The sequence below is a fragment of the Phyllobates terribilis genome, unplaced genomic scaffold (genome assembly GCF_046119375.1).
Source record: "Phyllobates terribilis strain yellow unplaced genomic scaffold, ASM4611937v1 Scaffold_11__3_contigs__length_659146591, whole genome shotgun sequence".
NCBI lineage: Eukaryota > Metazoa > Chordata > Amphibia > Anura > Dendrobatidae > Phyllobates > Phyllobates terribilis.
This window is the reverse complement of record NW_027362771.1, coordinates 119,414,590-119,439,251: the sequence shown is the minus strand read 5'-3', so window position 1 is coordinate 119,439,251 and position 24,662 is coordinate 119,414,590. Positions and strand designations below refer to the sequence as shown.

Below are 24,662 nucleotides of genomic sequence, written 5' to 3'. Positions count from 1 at the left end.
GAGCAGATTCACATCCTAATTGGAATTAGGATTTAGGAATTACAGTTCTTTAAAGTAGGTGCCCCTTTTTAAAAAGACCAAAAATAACTGGCCAATTACCTCAAAAGTTCTTTAATGGGCTGCATGGGCTATTCCCTCGTTAATCCATCATCAGGCAGGTAAAAGGTCTGGAACTGATTCCAGGTGTGGCATTAGCATTTGGAAGCTATTGCTGTGAACCAACAACATGTGGACAAAGGAGCTTTCAATGGAAGAGCAACATACCATTATTACGCAGGAAAAAGTAAAGAAATCCATCAGAAAGATAGCAGAAATGTTAGGAGTGGCCAAATCAACAGTTTGGTACATGCTGCAAAAGAGCACACTGGTGAGCTTTGGAACTCCAAAAGGCCTGGAATAGAACAGTGGTGGATGATTGCAGAATCCTTTTCATGGTGAAGAAAACCCCTTCACAACATCCACCCAAGTGAAGAACACGCTCCAGGAAGTAGGTGTTTCAATATCTATTGGCCTACTTAAATTTGTCAGGCAGGTCCTATTTAACTGATTTCTTGATTGAGAACAGGTGTGGCAGTAATCAGGCCTGTGTGTGGCTGGGGAAATAGAACTCAGCTTTCAAAAGATGTGATAAACCACAGTCAATTTATGTTTTGGGGGGGCGGCAATCACTTTTTCACACAGGGCCCTGTAGGTTTGGATTTCTTATTCCCTTAATAATAAAGACCTTAACTTAAAAACTGCATTTTGTGTTTACTTGTGATATCTTTGTCTAATATTTACATTTGTTTTGTGATCTGTGTTTTGTCATGTGTGACAAACATGCAAAAGACTGAGAAATCAGGAAGGGGGAAAACACTTTTTCACACCACTGTAAGTTTAGCATAAAGAGAAGACTTCATGAGAACAAATATAGATGGTTCACTACAAGGTGCAAACCATTAATCAGCCTTAAAAATAGAAATTCCAAAAAACATCTAAAGAAGCCAGCCCAGTTCTGGAAAAAAATTTTTTTGGACAGATGAAACTAATATTAACCTGTACCAGAATGATGGTAAGAAGAAAGTATGGAGAAGGCTTGGAACGGCTCATGATCCAAAGCACACCACATCCTCTGTAAAACATGGTGGAGGCAGTGTGATGGCATGGGCATGCGTGGCTTCCAATGGCACTGGGTCACTAGAGTTTACTGACAATGTGACCGAAGACAGAAGCAGCCTGATGAATTGTATATAATGTGACTGCATTATATACAAACAGCAATTTGCATCTGTTCACATTTGCTTCATTCTTTTAGTAAGTTCTGGTAGGTCTTTGCTTTTTTGGAGGTGGTGACTGTCTCCATATTTGCCAGAGCACCCCTGCCATAAGTCTGAGGCTGTTTTTAATTAGAACTGAATCCTACCTGCACTTTAAATTTGGAGGCTTTTGGCCTGGGAGAGGCATTTCTGATAAATATTGAGTTAGGGTCTAATGAAAGAAGAGTACATCTTGTTATTGCTGGTGGGCACACACAAATTGGTCAATTTGTGAGCAAAGTACCTCAATTGTATATTCTTTTTGTCATTAATGCCATTTAAAGTAAAATTTGAGACTAGCCTTACTGGCGCTTGTTCATGGTGAGATGTGATTTGTGTATGGTTTTCGCAACGATTTTGGAGCTAATCGCCACGTGTTTAAAACTCTGTGGAACCCACAATTGCTGATTTATCAGCAGAACCCATTGTGACGATGGTGTGAACCCACTGCGCCACTGGCCGCCAGGGTTGTGGAGTCGGTAAGCCAAACCTCCGACTCCTCAATTTCCATGACACCGACTCCACGACTCCCTCATACATGGCTCATGTTTAAGTGATAAATTTACTGTAGCACAGATTCATCTCAGCTAAAAATCTAGACCCTTAGATCAGGAATAGGACAGATATTTATAGGACATATCATAACTTTCCCAAATTCTTATGAAAAAAATATTCTCCACAAGTTGCATTGAACTACTGTACCCAATTTATTATATATTTTAGGAGTCGGAGTTGGTCCATTTTATACCGACTCCGGCTCCACCAAAATGGGCTCCGACTCCACGACTCCGACTCCACAGCCCTGCTGGCCGGGCTTAGCCTGGAGGGACGTGACTAAGTGACTACTTGGTTTTCACCAAAGCTTCTGATGTTGAGGATCGGCTTGGCTTTAGATAGTCACCAGGTGCCACTCCAGTGTAGTCCCCGTACCTGCAGCAGCTGACCCACGGGTCAAGGCAGGAATGCAGAGCACAGAAGACAAGAATGGCGAAGACAGAAGCGTTATCAGGCGGTCAGAGGTCAGGAGAGGCAGCACTGGTTCAGAATACGTAGCCAAGGTTAGGAGCGGAAAGATCAAACAAGACACAAAGGCATGCCGGGTCGGTAACAGGATAAACGGACCTTGCTAGAGCATCAGACACTACCTGCAACAGAACATAAGCTCAGACAAGGTGTGGAGAAAGGAGCTGCCTAATATACACCTGCTGCAGGGATAGGCCAAGGAAGCTAATCACTGCAGGACCCAGAGGCTACAAGTTCCTGAAAAGTCCGGCCGCGCCTCCCTATAGCCGGGTGGAGACTCTCCAGCAGGAGGTATAGCAGAGCTGGAGATGTTACACGAAGCAGCTCAGACGCTGGGAGGAGCAAAGCGGTGCACGCGGTGAGTAGGGTGGCGCACACCACTTGCGCGAGTCACTGGCGTAACACCCATATTCAGTTTGTACAGTTTTTCCATTGTTCTTGCAATGAAATTGTTAGAACCTTGCTCTTAGGTTTTTTTTCCTTTGCTGGTCACATGACCTTGTTGGCCTATTTAAGCCTGCTCCGCCCTTCTGGCTTTGCTGGACTTCTTTGTATATCTACTTTCTAGCTAGCCTGTGCTCTGTGTCTTGCTCTGTTAGTTTGCTTGGTCTACTGACCTCTATGTTCTATATATTTTGTTTGCTCGTCTGTTTGCTACTATTTCTGTTAGGAGGTGTCCCATATTCCTCCCAGTCCTTAGTACTTGTAGGGATTCCTTCCCCACATCTATAGGTCTCCGTACAGACTAGCTTAGGACTTTAGCAGGTCTGATCGCAGGATCAGGTCCCCTGTTACATCGTAGGGATTTAGCTGAGTTCTATCGTAGGGACAGATCTCCTCTCTTTCCTTAGCTCTGGTAGCAGAACATAACAGTAAGTCCAGCCAGCAAATTCTCTAAGGAAAGATTTTTCTGTTCCATCATGGTGTCGGTTCAGGATTTGGTTCATCGCCTGCAGGGACTCTCTCTGGAGGTGGCCGAGCTCCGTCAGCACGTGAGTAACTGTCCTGGAGCACATTTCTTGGAGCCTAAGGTATGTTTGCCGGATTTATTTTTTGGTGAACACCGAGAATTTTTTTCATTTAAAAATGCTTGCTTATTGTATTTTCGTTTGAGACCTAAGTCCTCTGGGGATGAATCCCAGCGCGTAGGGTTCATAATGTCACTTTTGCACAAAGAGCCTCAGGAGTGGGCCTTTTCTTTGCAACCTAGTGATACATGCTTCAGATCAGTGGATAGTTTTTTTTCTGCTTTGGGACTATTATATGATGATCCTGACCGTGTCGCATCAGCTGAGACTGAGTTGAGACGTTTAAAACAGGGATCAGGTAATGTGGAAAAATATTGTACTCATTTCCGTCGTTGGTCTACTCAAACAGGGTGGAACGATTCTGCTCTGAAAAGTCTATTTCTTGCTGGGCTCAGTGAAAGGGTTAAAGACCTGCTAATTGCTTATCCTACACCTGAAGATTTGCAACAGGCTATGCAATTAGCTATACGGGTGGATAGAAGACTGCGTGCAAGGGTTAATGAGAGCAAATCCTCTGCTATGTCAGTTTCTGGTTATGAGAATGTGTGTACTAACAGTGGTGAACCGATGGAGATTGGATCGGTGGCACCTCGCTCTCAAGAAAAAGACCGTCGATTTTCTGAAGGCTTGTGTTTCTATTGCGGAAAATCTGGTCATTTGATTAAAGGTTGTGAGCTTTGTATGAAGAAAGAAAAAAAAATGGTCAGTCACGCCCGTATTGCCTGTTTAAATTCCAAGGGTATATTTTTAGCTGCTTCCACGATTGCTTAGAAAAAATTAATGGAATTTTGGGTGTTTGTTGATTGCGGGTCTACTCTGAATGTAATTGATGGGGGATTCGTGGAAAGACTCAATTTAAAACCTGAACCTTTATCATCCCCCATTGCTGTGGTTTCTGTGGATGGTTCCCCTTTGAAGAATATTACTCTCAAGGTCTGTGAATTTCCTCTCACTATTAATGGTGTTCACCATGAGAAATTGGATTTGGTAGTGTTGAATAACTTGCCTTCTCCAGTAATATTGGGATTGCCCTGGTTAAAATTTCACAATCCTGTACTGGATTGGTCTACCAGTGAAATTAAATCCTGGAGCCATAAATGTTATGACAAGTGTTGTAACGGGCGTATTGCAGCTTTGGATAGGGGAGAATTGCCTGTTCCTATTCAGGATTTTTGGAGAGTTTTTTCTGAGAAGGAATCGCAGGTTTTGCCTCCCCATAGAGACTATGATTGTTCTATTGAATTTGTCCCTGGAGCGACTCTTCCTAAAAGTCGTTTATTTAACCTTACTATTCCTGAGAGGAAGGCTTTGGAGGAATACATACAGACAAGTTTGGCCGCCGGTCACATTAGGCCCTCTAAGTCTCCTGTGGCGGTTGGAATTTTTTTTGTAAAAAAAAAGGACGGCGGTTTACGTCCTTGTCTGGATTTTCGTGAGATTAACAAAATTACTGTACGCAATCCTTACCCACTGCCATTGATTCCTGATCTATTTAACCAGTTAATGGGGGCCAAGTGGTTCTCTAAAATTGACCTTAAGGGGGCATACAATCTGTTGCGCATGAAGGAGGGTGACGAATGGAAGACTGCTTTTAACACTCCTGTGGGTCATTTTGAGAATCTGGTTATGCCTTTTGGTCTTACTAATGCTCCTGCATTTTTTCAGAATCTGATTAATGACATCCTTAGACCTTTGATCGGCAAAAATGTGGTTGTGTATTTGGATGACATTTTGATTTATTCGCCGGATCTGGAGTCTCATTGGCGGAGCGTGCGTGAGGTATTACAGTTATTAATGGACAATTCGCTTTTTGCTAAGCTGGAGAAATGTGAGTTCGCTGTACAGAGAATTAGTTTTTTGGGCTACATTATCTCCAGCAAAGGTTTTGAGATGGATCCGGTTAAGGTTCAGGCTGTGCAGGAATGGCCTAGGCCTATTGGTTTGAAATCGATACAGAGGTTTTTGGGTTTCGCCAATTACTACAGAAAATTCATAAAAAATTTTTCTAGTATTGTCAAACCTCTGACTGATCTCACCAGGAAAGGTGCTGATGCGGTTCAGTGGTCTTCTGAGGCCATTGAAGCTTTTGTGTATCTCAAGGAGAGGTTCACCTCTGCTCCCATCCTTATGCAGCCTGATGTTACTAGGCCGTTTTTGGTTGAGGTTGATGCTTCCTCTGTGGGGGTTGGCGTAGTATTGTCTCAGGATAACGGGGATGGATTACATCCCTGTGCCTTTTTTTCAAAAAAAATTTCGGAGACTGAACTGAATTACGATATTGGTAATCGGGAATTATTGGCTATTAAACTCGCATTTGAACACTGGCGCCACTTCTTGGAAGGTGCGTAATTTCCCGTTCAGGTTCTTACGGATCATAAAAATCTGATATATCTTGATGCTGCCAAGCGCCTGAATGCCCGTCAGGCTAGGTGGGCACTGTTTTTCTCGCGGTTTAATTTCTCCGTTACTTACATCCCTGGTACTAAGAATGTTAAGGCGGATGCCTTGTCTCGCAGTTTTTCTCCCATAGTCGGTGCTGAGAAAGAGGAGAACATTTTACAAGAAGGTGTTGTGATAGCTGCTTTGGACTCCGTTTTGGAAAATGAGATTCTTAAAGCACAGGAGAATGCCCCTTCTAACACTCCTCATGGGAGGTTGTTTGTGCCTGGGACCTTTAGGAGAGATTTGTTTGTTGAGTGTCACGAATCTCGGTTGGCAGGTCATCCCGGAATCTCTGAGACCAAGAGACTGGTGGGTCGCAGTTTTTGGTGGCCTGGATGGCAGAAGGAAGTCATTAAGTGGGTGCGTCAATGTACTATATGTGCTAGATCTAAGTCCTCACATACTCCTGCTGCGGGGTTGCTTTGTCCTTTGGAGGTTCCCAGTGCTCCTTGGACACATTTGGCTATGGACTTTATAACTGACCTTCCCCCCTCTGAGGGTTTTACTGTCATCTGGGTGGTCGTGGACCGTTTTAGCAAGATGTGTCACTTGGTTCCCTTTGTCAAACTGCCCTGCGCTAAAACTCTCGCTAAGGCCTTTGTCAAGGAAATTGTCAGACTTCATGGCGTTCCTACTGACATTGTTTCTGATAGGGGTCCTCAGTTCGTGGCTCGTTTTTGGCGTCTCTTTTGTGACAGGTTGGGAGTTCATTTATCGTTCTCGTCCGGATATCATCCTGAATCTAATGGCCAGACAGAAAGGAAAAACCAGGATGTTGAGCAGTTCTTGCGTTGTTTTGTGGCAGACAATCAAGAGGGGTGGTCTGAGTTTCTGCCACTTGCTGAATTTGCTCTGAACAATCATACATCTTCTTCTGCTGGTTGTTCGCCTTTTTTTTGTTGTTCTGGGAGACATCCGTCGTTTGGGTCGTTCTCCAAGTTGGGATCTGCCGTGCCTGAGGAGGAGAATTTTTCCGGTGATTTGGAGAGAGTTTGGACGGATGTGCGTGGTAATCTTCAGGAGGCCAACAGAAAATCTAAGGACTACTTTGATAGGAAACGACAGGAGGTTTTGTTCGCTGTTGGTGACATGGTTTGGTTGTCCTCTAGGAATCTGCGGTTGAGGATTCCTTCTAAGAAATTGGGTCCCAAGTTTGTAGGGCCCTTTAAGGTGCTTCAGGTTGTCAACCAATCTGCTGTTAGGTTGGAGGTTCCTACCTCCTGGAGAATTAATCCGGTATTTCATGTCTCTCTGTTAAAAAAAGCTGTTGTGACGCCTCTGCCTCTGTTCCTCCGGTGGTGGAGGACGGGGAATATGAAATTTCTCGCATCCTTAACTCTAGACTGTATAGAGGTAGTTTGCAGTATCTTGTGGCCTGGAAAGGTTTCGGACCCGAGGATAACTCTTGGGTGAGGTCGGATGATGTTTCCGCGTCCAGACTTATCAGAGCGTTTCACAGGAGATTTCCTGATAAGCCTGGTCCTAGGGGATCCGGAGGATCCTCTTAGAAGGGGGGGTACTGTTAGAACCTTGCTCTTAGGTTTTTTTTCCTTTGCTGGTCACATTACCTTGTTGGCCTATTTAAGCCTGCTCCGCCCTTCTGGCTTTGCTGGACTTCTTTGTATATCTACTTTCTAGCTAGCCTGTGCTCTGTGTCTTGCTCTGTTAGTTTGCTTGGTCTACTGACCTCTATGTTCTATATATTTTGTTTGTTCGTCTGTTTGCTACTATTTCTGTTAGGAGGTGTCCCATATTCCTCCCAGTCCTTAGTACTTGTAGGGATTCCTTCCCCACATCTATAGGTCTCCGTACAGACTAGCTTAGGACTTTAGCAGGTCTGATCGCAGGATCAGGTCCCCTGTTACATCGTAGGGATTTAGCTGAGTTCTATCGTAGGGACAGATCTCCTCTCTTTCCTTAGCTCTGGTAGCAGAACATAACAGAAATAAACTACAACTTAGGATACATTACATTTGAATGATTATAATGTGATTTATGACGATATACAAGATCATAACAAGTACCGTGTAAGAGGAATACAATTCATTAAATAGGATAAGGATAAGTCAGAAATAAGATCCATTCACACATAAAAATTTTCTGATACAAATTTCCCTGCAAAAAGGATTGAACTCCACAGGGAAAATTCCCTGCATAAATTGACAGGCTGCCGATTCAAGGTGAATTCACATGTAGTATAAGTAGATCTGAAGCATGTCAACTCTTTGTTTAGAATTAGTTGTGAATTTCACCCTGTAAAATGGATTAAATCCGTAGCAACACACAGAATTGCTGCACTCTTGTAGTAAAGTTTGGATTAAATTCACCATTGTTCTGCAGCGTGTGGATGAGATTTGGTAAAATCTCCTCCATTTTGTTGCTACTGTAATATGATGCGGATTTTCCACCTACAAATCTGGAAAGAACATCTCTAGTGTATATGCCATATGTGAACATACACTGACAGTGTTTCTATTTTGTACATAGGGGTTTGAATTCTAGTAGAAGTATACGTGTCCATAGTGAGCTGTACAGTAACATTCTAAAATCAATCCTGACTTAAACTCTGTAGATAAAAGACCACTGCTACCTGCCAGAAAGGAATTAATTGAATCTTATTTTTATGTTTTTCAGTTTAGGAGCCACAAGCACCTATGTACTCTTTTAATGTCTGTTGTCTGTGCTAAAATGGAAAATCTGCGATCATTCTATGAGACCGCAGACAGAAAAAAGGTGATAGTGTGCGATGCGCACACTGTCACGATTCCCCTGTCTTCCATGTGCAGGTGAGAGGTTACATGACCACATGTATGCTTTTGTTATGATACTGGGGTAGCACTGCTGGAATCCAGAGGCCGAAGGAGCACAAGCAGGAACAGCAAGCGGTAGTAGAAGTTCTTGGAGTTAGCAAAGGAGTTGTAGGAAACAATCCATAGATAGGTGAGAGCAGTCTGGGTAAGACAGTCCAGGAGCAGGATGTTATGATCTGCAACATTAACTAAGGAAAGATAGGGGAAAGCTGTCCCTACACTAAGACTAAGCTGAATCCCTACGATGTAGCGGGCTGCCTGTTCCTAGTGAACAGACCCGCCTTAGTCCTCGGCTAGTCTGAACGAAGACCTATAGCATTAAGGGAGGGGTCCCTAAAAGAGCTAAGGACTGGGACAAAAATGGGACACCTCCTAAACAGAGAAGTTGTTGCAGAACACAAAAAGACAAACTGACAAAAAGTACTAGAGGTCCCAGAAGGACCAAGCGAACTGACAGAGAAAGGCACCAAAGCACCAGGCTAGAGAAACAGTCAAACACTGAAGTCCAGCACAGCCAGAAAGGCGGAGCTGGAATATAAAGGCAGATGGTCACATGGAAAAAACAAACAGTAGGGTTCTAACACAGGAGACTGGAACTAGCCTAAACAGCTAGACACAATACTCCAGCAATGAGTGAGAGATCCATGCGGTTTTAAGTAGGCCCAAACAGAAAATAAGATGGATTCCACAGGTTCAGAATCTGCCATCTACGTAAAGGGCAATTGCAGAACACAGCAACAGCCTTCAGTGGTAAGGAGTGAAATTGAAGCACAATTATTAAAGGTGAACAATAGCAGCCACTGATGGTTAAACTGTAGAATGACAACAGGAATCCTGACAGCTTTTTTCCATGCTTGCAATCCCTTATCGACTAGACTCCGTTTCTCTCAATAGAAAAGAACTGAGAGAAGCGGCATGAGAATAGTCTGCGTATAACCAAAGATTTGTGAATGCGCACACTGTCACTATTTGGAAGTGACAGTGTGACAGCAGACTTTTAATTTTAGCCAGGACAACCCCTTTAATTCTACAGAACAGATCTATGGGTTCTACAACCTTTAAAATAATGCCATGTTAACTCTGCTAATACATTTTTCAACCTAAATTAACTGGTTCATGACTTTTATTCATGTTGCAAATGTTGCAGGTTTAGATTTTTTCCATTTTTTTATTTCAATATTAAAAAAAAAGATTTCAGCCTTTGATTACTACAGGAATCTCTGCTTTTATGGCTGTAAGTTACTGTTCCACTAGTGTATCTATATTTATATGCTAGCTGTATGCATCTCATTACTGTGTAGTAGTTTGTGAAGTATCGTTCAATGCAAATTGCTATATGCTCCTAAACAGCTTCTAGATTAAAACATTTTTATTTTATAAGTAAAACTTGAATTTTAAATTGCTATGTTCATTAGACTGATGCACTCAGACAGCATTGCAAGAAGACAACACAACACAATTACATCTAATTACCCTAATGACTGCATAAACACATCATTTAAGCATTATTTTAAATAGATATAATTTCCCCATGATTGTATAACTGGAAAATGTTGACAAAATGTATGTAGTGGATTTTCACACTAGCACAAGTGTGGCACAAACTAGATCAAAGAATGTACAGTATAGGAGCCTTAATATGATCATTATCACAGTCAGGTTAGAGGAGCTTCTGTAAACCCAAGAACTGTGTACAATAGAGCATTATGCACACAACCATATTACAGCTGTAGACAACCTGTGAATAGTACGAAGCTATGAACAGGCATCTACGAGCTTCTTCTGTAACTTACTCTATAGGTTTACTGTTCCTATTGCTCCATTAGATGCAGTATTACAGTGGTATTTTACCCTGAAGTACAGGGTGATACACTTGCTACTTTACCAGGAAAAATTGCCGGAACATCTAAAAGAGTCGGTCGACCGAACAAGTTTGGACTGGACACAATTTGGTTCATGAGAAGTGAGAGTGCAATGAACCTCAGCGGCAGCGACGAGAAAAATCCTTGTTCCGTGTGGTCTCGCCAACTTGCCGCCCCACCGGTGGTCTCTACTATGAGATAGACTTGCTGCTCGCCTTTCTGCGCGTCGGTAGTTTGTGTGGTGCTTGCATTTCACTCCTGCTGAATTCCTTCTTTATTTGTTAATAATGTACAGATACAGTTTTGAGCAGCTTGTTTTCATTGTGAAAACTTATTGGAAAACTGAGTCCTTAAAGTTTTCCATTCGTATTCCACATGTCAACGAGCGACCAAGAAAGGTAGTGTTCGCCCGTACAGAGTAACTGTCGTTCAGGAATGGCAAGGTTCCAATCAAAAGAAAAGAACTCGTTATTGGCAGATTTTTTCCTTAAAGGCTATTTGAAGTGTTAGGTATACAGTAACAAGCCACGAACATTACAGGCACTCCGAGAGAGCATACAGCAAGAAATTTTGGCTATGACCCCAGACGTCCGGCAGAATGTGACACTAGTTACTACTCACGGACAAGACGTGAGGCAGGGTAGTTAAACGGTCCAGGGTCACATACCAAGAGAGCATGTCGTAAACTAAAGAGGAAAGACAAAGGCTTAGTCAGGTCACAGTCCGAGGTGAGAATACCAAGAGGATAGCGGATCAGAGAAAATGGGCTAGGCAAATGGAAAGTCAGAGCGAGGTGCAAAGTCAGGTAGCAAAAGGTCAACAAACACAGCACAGGAATACAATGCAAACATGCACCGCCGAGTAGATGCTACGACTAGTAGAGATCTGGGACTGACAACTTAGCTAAGTAACTGGGTAATCACTTAAAACAGGGAACACCTGAAGTAAGTTCAGCACCTCTCAGTCTCAGATTGGATGATTGAGCTGTCTATCAAAATCTTGACAGCTCAGCATGCCCCTGCACTAGATTGGACAACTGAGCTGTCACTCACAGCATCCAAGACACACTGAGAGGAAGAATCGTGACCCGGAATACATGAAAAAATGCACGCATGCAGGCGTGCTTGAATGTGAACAGTTGACCTTTTAAACACCTGCTTTAAAACATCAGTTTCTCATGAACCGAGTATGTACGGTCCAAATTTCAGTACGATAGATCATCTCTTTTAGAGGTTAAAGCAATTTTTCAGGATAAAGTAGCGAGTGAATCACACTGTATCTTGTAACGCAGACCTTGACAGATTAAGGCCCACATGGGTAGACACTTGGATCTAACATTTAGATGCAAGTCTGGTGTAAACGTGATGTTGCAATGCTTTGTCCTTTTGGACGCGCCATGTCAGGCTATATGCTTAGTAGTCCCTGCCTGGGCTACCTAAGAAAAGCTTACGACTGCTTAACGCTGGTTCCTGAATGGTGCTCTGCTCCTAGTCTGCATGGAAGGCCATGAAATGTTAAAATAAGCTCAGGAGGCTGGGGAAGTTGGGTTGTGTAAGTACTCCATCTGAAAGATGATTCCTGTGCAAATTATGGTTCCTGTGATTGTAAACCAACCAGAGTGATGAGGAGTAATAGCTTATGAGAGATGACTACTGTGCGCCAATACAGTCTATTTTAAATCTGAACTGATTTTTAGCTATTACCCCATTCTAATGATGACCCTCAGGGTTCCCTTGAATCTCCATAGCCCCCTAACTGTCCTCCAGTAGTTCTAATGTGTCGGTCGAGGATGCTCAGATGTACTTACAGACCCAGACTAAAACATTTGACAGCTGTGTTGTAGCACATTTCAGCTATGCAATAAAAATGATCCCACTGATACAAGCTTCATTTATACCTAATGACCCTGTCTAATACATGACAAACAGATGCACCTATGACCCTGTCTAATGACACATCCCCCAGGCCCTCTCACGGCATTATCATTGCCCTGACAGCAGTGTTGTAGCACATCTAAGCTAATCAATGCTCAGTTCTTCTATGCCAAGAATTTAAAGCGGTATTCCCATTTCTACGATTCTATCCCAATATATAGCAGATTTAATAATAATAATAATAATAATAATAAATAATAATAATAATAGTAAATAACTCCAATTAGAAATGTAGTAAATTGGCCTAAAGATTAATTAGGAAAAATCATCACTATTACCAATCGATCCCCTCCAGTCTATGGATTTGGTTTCATCAACTCAAATACAGGTGGTTGATAAACTCAAATACCTTGGTGTAGTAATCAATTTGCATATAAAAGACTACATAATGCTAAATATGAATCCTTTGCTAGACAAATTTATATCCAAAATAAATGCATGGTGCAGACTCCCTATGTCAATAATAGGTAGGGGCAATCTTATCAAAATGATTTTAATGCCACAATTGCTATATATATATTATACAACTTCCCTTCTTGGATACCACCCCCTATCTTCTGTAAAGTACAGACAATGTTCAGAGAATTAATTTGGTGTAAACGAAGAGCGAGGATCAAACTGTCAAATTTGCATGGGAATAAAAGGGATGGAGGACTGGCAATACCAGACTCGTGGATTTACTTAGTGGCCTCACAGTTACAACATTTTCATGGGTGGGAAAGTATGGCTAGGATTGGCAGTCTTGTTGTACAGAATAGGAAATGCTCCTCACCTATTCATGTATTGGAGGGGGGTATGGGAAGCCCAGATGGGGACAGACCAACTTTGGCACTAATGTATAAAGTATGGGACAGAGGGAAGAGATTGCTGGGAATACCCCATTGTGGCATAATCATAAATTGGCAGAGCTTGTTAAATTAAAAGGGTTCGATGTATGGGAACTGAAGGGAATACAGACTATAGATATTATATTAGAAAATGGAACACTCAAAAGCTTTGATAAACTCCAACAGGAATTCGGGCTTCCCCATATATTCTTTTATCAATATCTACAACTGAGACATGTGTTTCAAACTTTGTTTGGTAACACCATACCTCAGATTCCAAAATGTTATGTCCATGAGTCATTAGTAGCTGCAAAAGTTACATCCGGGTTAATATCTACAGTGCCGGCAAAAAAAATCTTTACACTTGCGCAGCAAAAAAAAACTTTACATATAAAATCCACATCATAATTTCACTTTTTAAAAGTGTACACAATGGGGGAGATAATAAAAAACTGTCTAATATTAAAGCTGGCTTTGTTGCAAATATCAACCAATCAATGCTCAGTTTTCACTTCTCTGGTCAAGCGAAAGCTGCACTCTCATTGGTTGTTATGTGCAGCTCAGCCAGTTTTGCTATTAGGCAGTCTTTTATTACCTCCCTCAGTTTTATATCATCTCCCACAATGGGTCGAAAGAAGCTTAAAATGGAAGAGAAATCCCGTGCCTTGACTCTGCTCGAGAAAGGGGATTCGGTGATTGCTGTAGCTAGAGATCTGGGAGTGTCAAGAGAAGCAATTTTCAACTGAAGCGGTCGGCGGCATTATTGCCTCCTGGGATGGTACCGCAGAGGAAGTCAGGCTCTGGCGCACCTAAGAAGACTTCACCAAGGACTGATAAGCTTCTGGAGCGTGAAGTGATGTCACATCCTTCTATAACTGCCGTTGAAATAAAAAAAAAGTACCCTATGCTCCTCCAGAACATCGCAACTAGAACAATTCGTCACCGCCTGCAGAAGGACCTGGGTCTACCAAGTTGCCGTGCCGCAAAGAAGCCCCTGCTCACAGCAGCAATGAAGAAGAAACGGCTTGCCTTTTGTAAGAAATATCAAGATTGGACATCTGAAGAGTGGAAGAAAGTGATGTTTAGTGATGAGAGCACTTTCAGGCTGGTCAGGGGAGGCTCAAAGGTTGTGCGTCGTCCGAGTACAGTGTCACGTTATGACCCAAAATATACAGTTAAGACTGTTAAACACCCTGACAGTGTGATGGTGTGGGGTGCATTCACTGAAAGCATGGGCAGGGCAGGTTTGTACTTCCTTCCCAAGATTATAACTATGAAAGCAAGCAATTATATTACTGTTTTGGAAGAACACATGCTTACTTTTTGGGTCATACATCAGTGTGATTACTTTATGCATGATGGAGCCCCTGTCCACAAAGCCAAGGCCGTGAGAAAGTTTCTCAGTGACCATAACATCAACATTTTAGAGTGGCCAGGTGATTCCCCTGACCTTAACCCCATAGAAAATGCCTGGAATTTAATGAAAAACAAAGTTCAAGAGACACGACCCAGCAACATCAACAATCTAAAGGAGGTGCTGAAGACACTGTGGGTAAACATGGACTCCACCTACTTAGCCAGCCTTGCTGAGTCCATGCCTAAACGACTGCAGATGGTGATAAAATGTAAGGGTGACATGACAAAATACTAATTGTAATAAAATATCCACAATAAAACACTTGAATCCACTTGAATATTAAGATTTTGTGGTTTCATTGAACTTGTAAAGATTTTTTTTGCCGGCACTGTAGACTATATACACAGCTCATGCAAAATCTCGATCCAACAAACATAGCGGGAAGATAAAATTGAAGTGGGAATCAGATTTAGGCCACGGCCCCACTATCAGTATTTGGTCAGTATTTTCTCTCAGGAGTGGGAGCCAAAACCAGTTGAGGAACAAATCAGAGAAAAGGTATAATAGAAACAAGTCCCTAATTCTGCATTTATCACCCACTCCTGAGAAAAAATACTGACCAAATACTGATAGTGGGGCCATGGCCTTAGGACAAATTACTGATGAACACTGGACAGAAATACTGTAACATGTTCCCAGACAATCTCCTTGTGAGTCTCAGAGACTTTCGCAATTATATCTCATATATAGGGTGTATAGAACGCCAAGTTTTTTATTTAAAATTTGGGTTCGCTCGAGTGCGGAATGCCCTAGATGTGGCGCTGAGAATGTCCACCTGATGCATATGTTTTGGGAATGTAGGATGCTATGTCTGTACTGGAAGAGTATTTTGGCTTTGTTACCGAGGTTGTTTGGAATTCAGTTTCAGACTGATCCTAAGATTTGTGTGCTGGGATATTTGGGTGATTGAATGGATCTCGAATCTCCACTGGCTATTGGTGTGACACGCATATTGCATCTGGCCTGTAAATTAATCGCAACGCATTAAGAAATAAGAAAATGTGAAAAAAATCTGGGGACCCTGGTTAGATGTTGCTGGCTTTCTGTCTGGAGTGTTGTTGCAAGACAGAATGTAGCAATTGATGGTGTCACGATAATCCATTCCAACAACAATTGGGATTTATCCAAAAACAGGACAAGGGTCACAATGGTTAAAGGTAACTCAGGTGTGCAATGATCCTGAAACTCTTTGTGATATATTGTTTATTTAAATGGTTTAAACTGGTGCATTAAAGGGGAGATTGAGGGTAGTTCTTTCCTTAAGTTATCATATAAACGGTTGAAAATGTAATCATTTGCTAAAGTGATAAGGTGAATTTTCAGAAATGTACATTTGTACATGCAAGATGTTATGTTGTACTAGATGGTGGCCCGATTCTAACGCATCGGGTATTCTAGAATATGTATGCGGCCGACCGGGCGCAATCAGCAGAGCGGTGTTTAAATTTGGCGCCAATATCGCTGATTGGTCGCGGCCGCCGGCCGCGACCAATCAGCGAATCGTATTAGTGAGGACCGGGGAGCGGCGCTGCGTGTGCGGGTACTTCCGCTGCGAGCAGCCAGGAGATGAGCGGCTGCTCGCAGCAGAAGTATCCCGACCAGCGGCGCCGCTCCCCGGTCCTCCCTTCACACTTGCCGTTGGTCTCCCGACGATAGCCGCATGGAGGTCAGCGGCGCCGCTGGTCGGGGTAGTTCTGCTGCGAGCAGCCGGGAGATGACCGGCTGCCGCCGGTCATCTCCCGGCTGCATCGCCGCTGACCTCCGTGCGGCAGATGAGCCGCTAACGGCCACCTTCTTTTTCTGAAATCCCGCGTCGCTGATTGGCCGCGGCCGGACCAATCAGCGACGCGGGATTTCCTGGACAGAAGGACAGACAGACAGATGGGATAAGACGATTATATATATTAGATAAGACGTGTAAAACAAATGTAACATATCATGTATGTTCAATAAAAAAGATCTGATTAAAAAAAAAATGTAGTATAGTTCTTCTGATTCACTATGTCGCTTACCCCATGTGCAGGCATTGCCGTAGCTTAGGTATCCATGATTACAACCACTTATATAGTGACAGTTAGTTAGCCGTTAGTGGTCGTAATCATGGATACCTAAGCTAATGCAATTCCCTGCATATGAGGTAAGCGACATAGTGAATCAGAAGAACTATAGCATATTTCTAACTGGAGTTATTTGCTAATATTATTATTATTACACCTACTACATATTGGGATAGGCTCTTATAGATGGGAATACCCTTTTAAGTTGTTAAATGACAAGTGTGATATTATATATGCAATTTCAAACTGTATCCAAACTGTAACAAAGTAATGTCAAATAATTGTGATAATAACCTGTGAGGTTCCACATTTCGATTCTTCTTTTTTTGTTCATTTACGCTTCCCACTTTTTTAGAAATATTCTGTTTCTTTGACTGTTTCTGTGTTGAAGGGGCCATGTCCTTAAATATGAAAAAAAAATAAAAAAATTTGAGAAGAGAACAGAAGTAGTAAAAAAAAACAGAATGGTTCCAAAGTGACGTCATGTCCAGTTACTAGAGTGGACAATAATAGCGGCTGCAAGACAAATGGACACTGTCACTTTGGACAACATGTCATCACAACGCAATCAACATAGAGCAGCGGGATTGCAACAGATGAAGGATGAAGAAGGATTTCATGGTTAATCATAGCACAATGTAGAGTATTTTTTCAATGAAGACACTTCATAGTGTTTTCTAATGTCAGAAAACATCTTAAAGGGCATGTTCAGATGTGGCAGATTTGTTGCAACTGAAAATCTGTTCCATACACCAGAATGGAAATGAGTGCCATGTGTGAACATACCGTAAATCTTCTTAGGCTTCAAGCATAAAAATGCTAATACTGCAGTTTACAATCAGCATACCTTCTTATATTCAACAAGGGCTGTGGTGTATCTCCTGAAGGAATCATTTGGTGCTGGAATGTCTCCTGTCTCCTCAGTTTGCCTATTTCCAAAAACATCTTCATTTCTCCTAAATGGATAAAACATTTATTTAATTTAATGCAGGTTTCATTCTTATATTTTAAACATATTCCTGGTAGGCAACATATATTGTCCCACATGTTCTTATAAAACTGTGTCGATGTAAACCTAAGGTTGTATAAGTGCTATTTGACATCACACAAGGTTTTCACTGAGCACACAAACTCAAATATAACTAGTGGCTGTTACTGGTAATGGAATTTAGGAATTCACCTAGGGGTAAGGGGGCCTCATAATGAAGATCAAATTGGGATCTTGTTCTAGCACGGGATAGTACAGGGTTTCTTTTGTCACTAGATCCTTTCCTTGTTCTTTGAGTTATACACTCAACATTGAAATTGCAACACAAGAAAGAAAGATTGTGTAATTTGTCACGTACACACGTGATGTGGGTGTGTCTGCAAGGGTTAATTTATCTCCTCTCACTCAATCCAGCACTCGACCTTTGTTACAGGCTATAAAGTGAGCATAAATCCCATCCCCAACACAGACTACACAACACGGATATGCAACACGCTGCCATCACTCATCAGACACATGGGGTTATGAGTCCCCGAAATATGTTACTGGTAGACAATCAAAAAAGGCCACACTTATTAAAGATTTTAAGCTTTAATCTAAAAATACAGTGCTTACAAGAAAAGATATAAAATGTAAAAATAAACTGACGCACAAATATGCAAAACAGTTATAAATTAAAAAGGGAGAAATAACTGAAATACCTAAACGTTTCCGTGTACAGTTATCTTCTGTTTCCTTGAGGGAAGGAGAAATTAATTATGGATCACAATCAGCAAATGCTGATCCCCACATGTGAACATGTTTCCATTGTGTCACCCATCTTTTATATGCCTGGTCCTGGGCTCATATTTTCAGGACAGCCAGATTGGACTATTTAAAAATTGCTATTTGTGACCGGACGGTGGGCTAATTTAAGGATTATGGCCTTACATTTCAAATATCCTGTGTCTCTAGCTACCCCCTGCATACAGTACATAGCAAATATTCAGCTTGGCTATAATCACCATCTGCCCACACTTTGAAGCTTGGCTCACTAAACCGAGGTGTCTCGATTGACACCTCTAAGTATTCTTCCAGTTGACTCCCTATGGTTCTGAATTCCTGCAATAAGAGTAGGCAGAGGTTATGTCCTTTGTGTAGAGACAGTCATGTGGATGCAGACTTAACTAGCTATTTTACTATTGTTATAGTTTCCCTTACAATGATATATTTCCTTCACATAAAGGATATGTAAATGATGAAAAAATGGAACCTAAATATTCAAAACATCGAGATTTGTTTTGTATAGAAAATTAGCGCTACGCACAGAAATGCACGCACTTGCACGCCTTGGCATGCTGACAATGAGGTTATTAATAATTATGTAACAAATGTTCTGTTACACCAAACGCACTTGGGCACGTAAATCATCATGATTTGCTGCTGACAGCGCCCTTTGTAAGTGCCAAACAAGAACTTCCCAGATATGCTCAATGGGAGACAAGTCTGGAGACACTGCAGGCCATGATAGTACATTTAGGCCAAACAGGCTGCTCATACTAACACAAACAAAATTTAGCCTAGCTTTGTTGTGTTGAAAAATGTTTTCTGGAACACTTTGTAGCCATGACACGCCAAGCTCTTAGTATGTCTGGAATGAAGACTAGAGGGGTCCGTCTGGCTACCATACATTATGCCATGCCACACTATAATCCAAGAAATAGGACTGGTGTGATGATCCCTCATGAAAACACTATACAAATACAGGAAAAATTAACCCCCATGTATCACGAAAAAAAGATGCAAAAATTATTGGAAATATCCAAATAATAAAATATTACAGATTTTTAAACGTGAAAAAAGAACCAAAAATGGGTAAATGGCCTGGTCCTGAACTTGTTAAACCTGTCATCAGGTTTTGCCACCTAATATGAGAACAGCATGATGTAGGGATGCAGACACTGATTCCAGTGATGGTCCACTTACAGGGCTACTTGCTGTAGTTTTGATAAGATCATTGTTTTATCAGCAGGAGATTAACCACTAAAGGGCTAGTAAACCGCCCCCATCACTAATTGGCAGCTTTCTGTGTATACTCTATGTGGGGAGAAAGTTGACAATCAGTTGTGTAAGCGAGGTTATACAGAGCTCAACATTAAGAGAACTAGCAGATCTGCAGCAGATAAAACATTGATTTTATCAAAAAGACAGCAACCAACTCAGTAAGTGACACATCGCTGGAATCGGGGTCTCTGCCTCTACATTATAATACTCTCAGATAAGGTAGCAAAATCCTGGTGACAGATTCTTTTTAAGTATAAACACCTAATACATAGAGCCAATGCCCCGAAGGTACAGATTTCCAACACAGTTTTACTGCAGCCTGTATGGGTCCATACCTAGACACAATTGTAAAGGCAGCTGAGTCTACAGAGGTCTTGATTAGAGATGAGCAAACCCGAACTGTAAAGTTTGGGGTTCGCAATGGACACCAGGGTGCTGAACACCGAACAAGGACTTCTCCTGGATGTCCGTTTTATTGTTCGGAGTTCCGGGCAAAGTCCGGGAGCAGAGAGAGAGGACCCTGTAGTGGTGCTCTGCTTCCTTTGGCAGCTCCCTAGCACTTACTATGACCATTTTACCACACTAAAGTTTGGTTCCTTATTGACTTCTATGCTTCTATGGAGTTCGTGCTCTTGTTAAAGTTCGGGTAGAGTTCTGGCACCCAAACCGAACTTTGGACTAAAGTTCGGTCAAACCCGAAATTCCAAGGGTCTGCTCATCCCTAGTCTTGAGAAAATTGCAATGGAATGGGAACTCCCCTAGGGCATCCTTCTGAGAAACCCATTATAAATATATGTTCTTTCTTTCTTTAATAATAGTCCCTTTGTCCATCTAAGGCATGCTATATGATTCTAAGTTTCTTTGTTCTGTGCATTTTCTGTGAATTTCAAAAAGAGTAACTTTTTTTGGTCAAGACTTTCGTCAAAAAACTGTCAGTGCCATCTAGAATCAGGCTTCAGTTTGCTATGATTTCACTGAATAAAAATAGAATTATATTACAAATTAATACCCTGTAATTCTTGTGCAGGGAGAAAAAGAAAATCGATAGGCAGGTGGCTTTCAACATTTCACTCTCTTTGTACTACTGTAAGATGACAGTTTATTGATTCAAATCTATTTCTCGACTTCAATTTAGAAATCAATTTCACAAAGTGAAGGCAAGACCCATAACCTGCAGAACTATTTTTTATTTGATAAAAAAAATGCATATATTACAGAATGTACGATACTCCAGAAAAATGATTTAATTATCCATGTCACGTAAGTTATTCCTTGTTACTATACAAAATTAATGGTATAAATTCATTTTTTTTACCCACTGCATGAAAAGTCAATGTCCTGTAACTAATATCAAGCTGGTTCTAATTTTATTTCGATTGCAAATCCTCCATCTGTGTGTTAAGAACACAGATGGACTCTTGGTAGAACCTTTGCATAAACAAAACACTACTTTATTATGTATTACTTATTACTTTGTATGCATTCATCATATAAACAGTCATAAATAAAGATATGGTTTCCTAAGAAACAACACAAAACGGTTACAAATCCAGATTAAGAAATAGTTATCAAAACAAAGTAATAAAATAATTCTGATCTGTACTGGGGTTTTCAGCCATCCCCAAAATTTGACATGTTTTTGGGGATTTCCTCAAAATTGCACACATTGTTCAGCGGTGTTGGCATATGCACAGATAAGTTCCCAACATATACATGGGGAATGCTGATTATGGATACAATAAATGTATCCATACTTTATAACAGTCTGAATATCTGGCAATGCAGTGTTCCTTTGGTATACATCTGGCCGGTATACATCAGCATAACATTGTATTAGACTGCAAGATAAACTAATTGAGGGCTGAGGATGGAGAACCCATTTCTAACAGACACAATTATGGATATCCAAATCTAATTGGAAATGGTTTTCAAATGATGAGGTTTTTGCCACCTGATCTGAGAGCAACAGAATAGACAGATACAGAGACCCTGATTCCAGCGATGTGTCACTTACTGGGCTGCTTGCTGTAGTTTTCATAAAATCACTGTTTAATCAGAAGGAGATCATCACTAGAGGACTCGTAAACCTGTTACTGTCACGCCTGCAGGTTGCGCACGTGGTTCGTGGACCCACTGTGCCACAGGGCAGGGCTTACCTAGGAGGTGTGTATCTAAGCGGCTAGCTGGTTTACACTGGAGCTCCTGATTTACATATTTCTTACATATTTCCATGTACTTTGTACAAATATGCACGTTACAAATGTACAGAAAACAGATTGACAATCGAAAAATATCTGCAACCAATCTACCACATTTACACATTGCCTTATAGATTTAAAAACATTTTTCTAACCTTCTTTAACATAGCCTTCTTGCCTGCAGCTGCGTCAGAGTGTCCGCCTCCTGTGGGCGCACACTCCCGAAAAAGTGCACGGCAGAGGGCACGTTCGCGCTGCAGTCACCATTGCGGTCTATCGCACAGCATACGTCCAGACCCCATTTTGCAGGGAATTTTAGGACGTATGCCCCGATGGGGACACAGAATGCAATGCGAAAGCACCCTTACCCGGAGGGGCATAACTAGGTGCCTTCTGGGTCTTCACTAGAGACTCTGGTGGTGAGGATAGGCTGGGTCGCCGGTAGACACCAGGTATCACTGCAGGGAAGTCTCCGGGACTGCACCAGCTGACTGGAGGGTCAGAGGCGTGGGTATGAGGTACTGGAGGGGTGAAAACAAAGACGTGGTCAGATGGTCCGAGGTCAGAGCAGGCAGCACAGGTTAAGAATATGTAGCCAAGGTCAGGAGAGGAGAGGTCAGACAGGAAAGGTATATGAGCCGGGACAACAACCAGAGAAACAAAACACACATGAACTAACAGGACACTAGCAGAACAAACTGACTAGGAACCAACGTTTGGGCCAAGAGTGGTTGGAGGAGCTGCCTAATTTAGGACCTGCTGGCACGGGATAGGCCGGGAACCTAATCTCTGCAGGACACAGCACAGTTAAATTCTTGTAGAGACCGGCCATGTCCCCCCTAAGCCACATGGAAACAGACTGCATATGCAGTAGTGCTGCAAAAGGCAAAACTCAGCAAGCCGGCCAAACAAAAGGAGACGCCATGTGATGACCGCGGTGAGTAGGGCGGTGCTGCGGAGGCATGCGAGCTACCGCCGTGACAATAGCTTTATATTTCTTTACACAGCAATTCCAATTCTATCCTAAATATCAGCTAGTCCTAACTTGTAGTGATTAGCCTCTTGTGCACTTTCATAAGGCTCTGTAGATGATCTGGGACAGAATTCCAATATTCATTTTTATATATTTTCTACTATTGCTTATCAGTAATAACCATAGCTGGCAATTAAAGTACAATTAACCCCATATTTTGTCCTAATTATCACATAACTCCTAATTAGGGACACATACATTTTTTTCTTACCCAGTATCCTAGAATTCAAGATCATGTTCATATATATATATATATATATATATATATATATATATATATATATACATATATATATATAAAAATATATCTATGGCAGAGAATGCAGTTCAACGGCTTTTATTTGAAAGATTAAACTGCAATCTCAGGGCTTACACACGATCAAACTGTGAAATTTTTTGATGGGCCAATCCATCAGTCTTGGCAGTTACGTTGTTAAAAATATAGTGAACCTGGGGCTATTATTTCTAAAGATCCAAGAACAACATGCCACTGCACTAGGGAAACTTAAGAAATATTAGTAACATGAATGATTTATTAGCAAAAAAAGAAAACCCTCTATTGCAGAGACTTAGCATCTCAACTCTAATATAGTGTTCTGCTCCAAACAGCTAATTGACAAACTAATTCTGCAAACTATAAAGCATTTCTCAAATATTGTTACATAAAAATCAAAACTGGGGAGGATCAAATAAGTAATGTGACAATTAAAAATACCATCAATTATTATATTCTGGCCTTGCCCAGATTTAATAAAATTTGCTGCACCATGTGAACAGTAAGCTATTATTTCTCATCATGAAGCCCTATTAAATCCAGCATATATTAAAAGGACCACCATGTGTTCAGAATTGCAACGTAGAATAATGGAAGCAGATATAAATAAATTAGTCAACGTGATTACAACGCTAAACTTCTGACCATTTTCCTACATATTTGCATGTATCAGAAAGAAATGTCACAGGGTCTATATAACTTTAATGTGATTTATAGCAGTAAATATAAATCTGACCCATTGTATAAATCCACACCAATGGGTATACTTACAGTGACGAGCAAAAGAGTAACAATGTTTTGAGCCTTTGACTACATTCTACAACCTGCTCTCACATTCCCTAATAGTTCAGTGTTTTATTAAGTTAATTCCCAAGCGAAAGGTCACTGGTTCTAATAGAGGAGCAGCCATGAAGAAGTTTTCCCAAGAAAAGAGAAACAGCATCAGACAGCTCATCGATAGCGGTCTCTCATCCAAGAAAACTGCCAAACTGCACCATGTGAGTGCCATGACAGTTGGAAGAATTCGAAATGAAGTCTGTCCATCCATTCAAAAGCCAAGAGGTGGACGTTCAGGCAAAATATCAGAGTCAACAAATCGGCTCATCACAAGGTCTATCAGTTCTGGCGCAACAAACACGGTATGCTTCGTAATATTGAGGTCACAGACATCCATGCGAGCACCGTGCGACGCACGTTACACAAGTCTGGATTGGTGGCCCGAAAAAAGGTGAAGAAGCCTCGACTAAAATATTGTCATAAGAAGAGTCGGCTGAGTTTGCAAAAATGTACAAAAAGTGGAAAGTAGAAGATCGGGTGATTTTGAGCGATGAGACGAAAGTAAAAGACTAGGCTCTGATGGGTGCAAATGGGTCTGGAAGAAACAAGGGAAAAAGGGGCTAATGAATCAACAAATTGAAGGAACTGTCAAGT

The 24,662-nt window shown here is 41.5% G+C and overlaps 1 protein-coding gene across 3 annotated transcripts in view; it reads right to left on the bottom strand.

The window, feature by feature from the left end:
• CFAP54 (cilia and flagella associated protein 54) overlaps positions 1–24,662 on the bottom strand; it is a 526,588-nt gene that overhangs the window by 283,161 nt on the left and 218,765 nt on the right. For all 3 annotated transcript variants that reach the window (XM_073651573.1, XM_073651574.1, XM_073651575.1), the window contains exons 32-33: positions 17,543–17,651; positions 16,990–17,096 (exon numbers count right to left, since the gene is read on the bottom strand). In XM_073651573.1, coding sequence (XP_073507674.1) covers positions 16,990–17,096; positions 17,543–17,651 — 216 coding nt within the window. The remainder of the gene's footprint in view (positions 1–16,989; positions 17,097–17,542; positions 17,652–24,662) is intronic.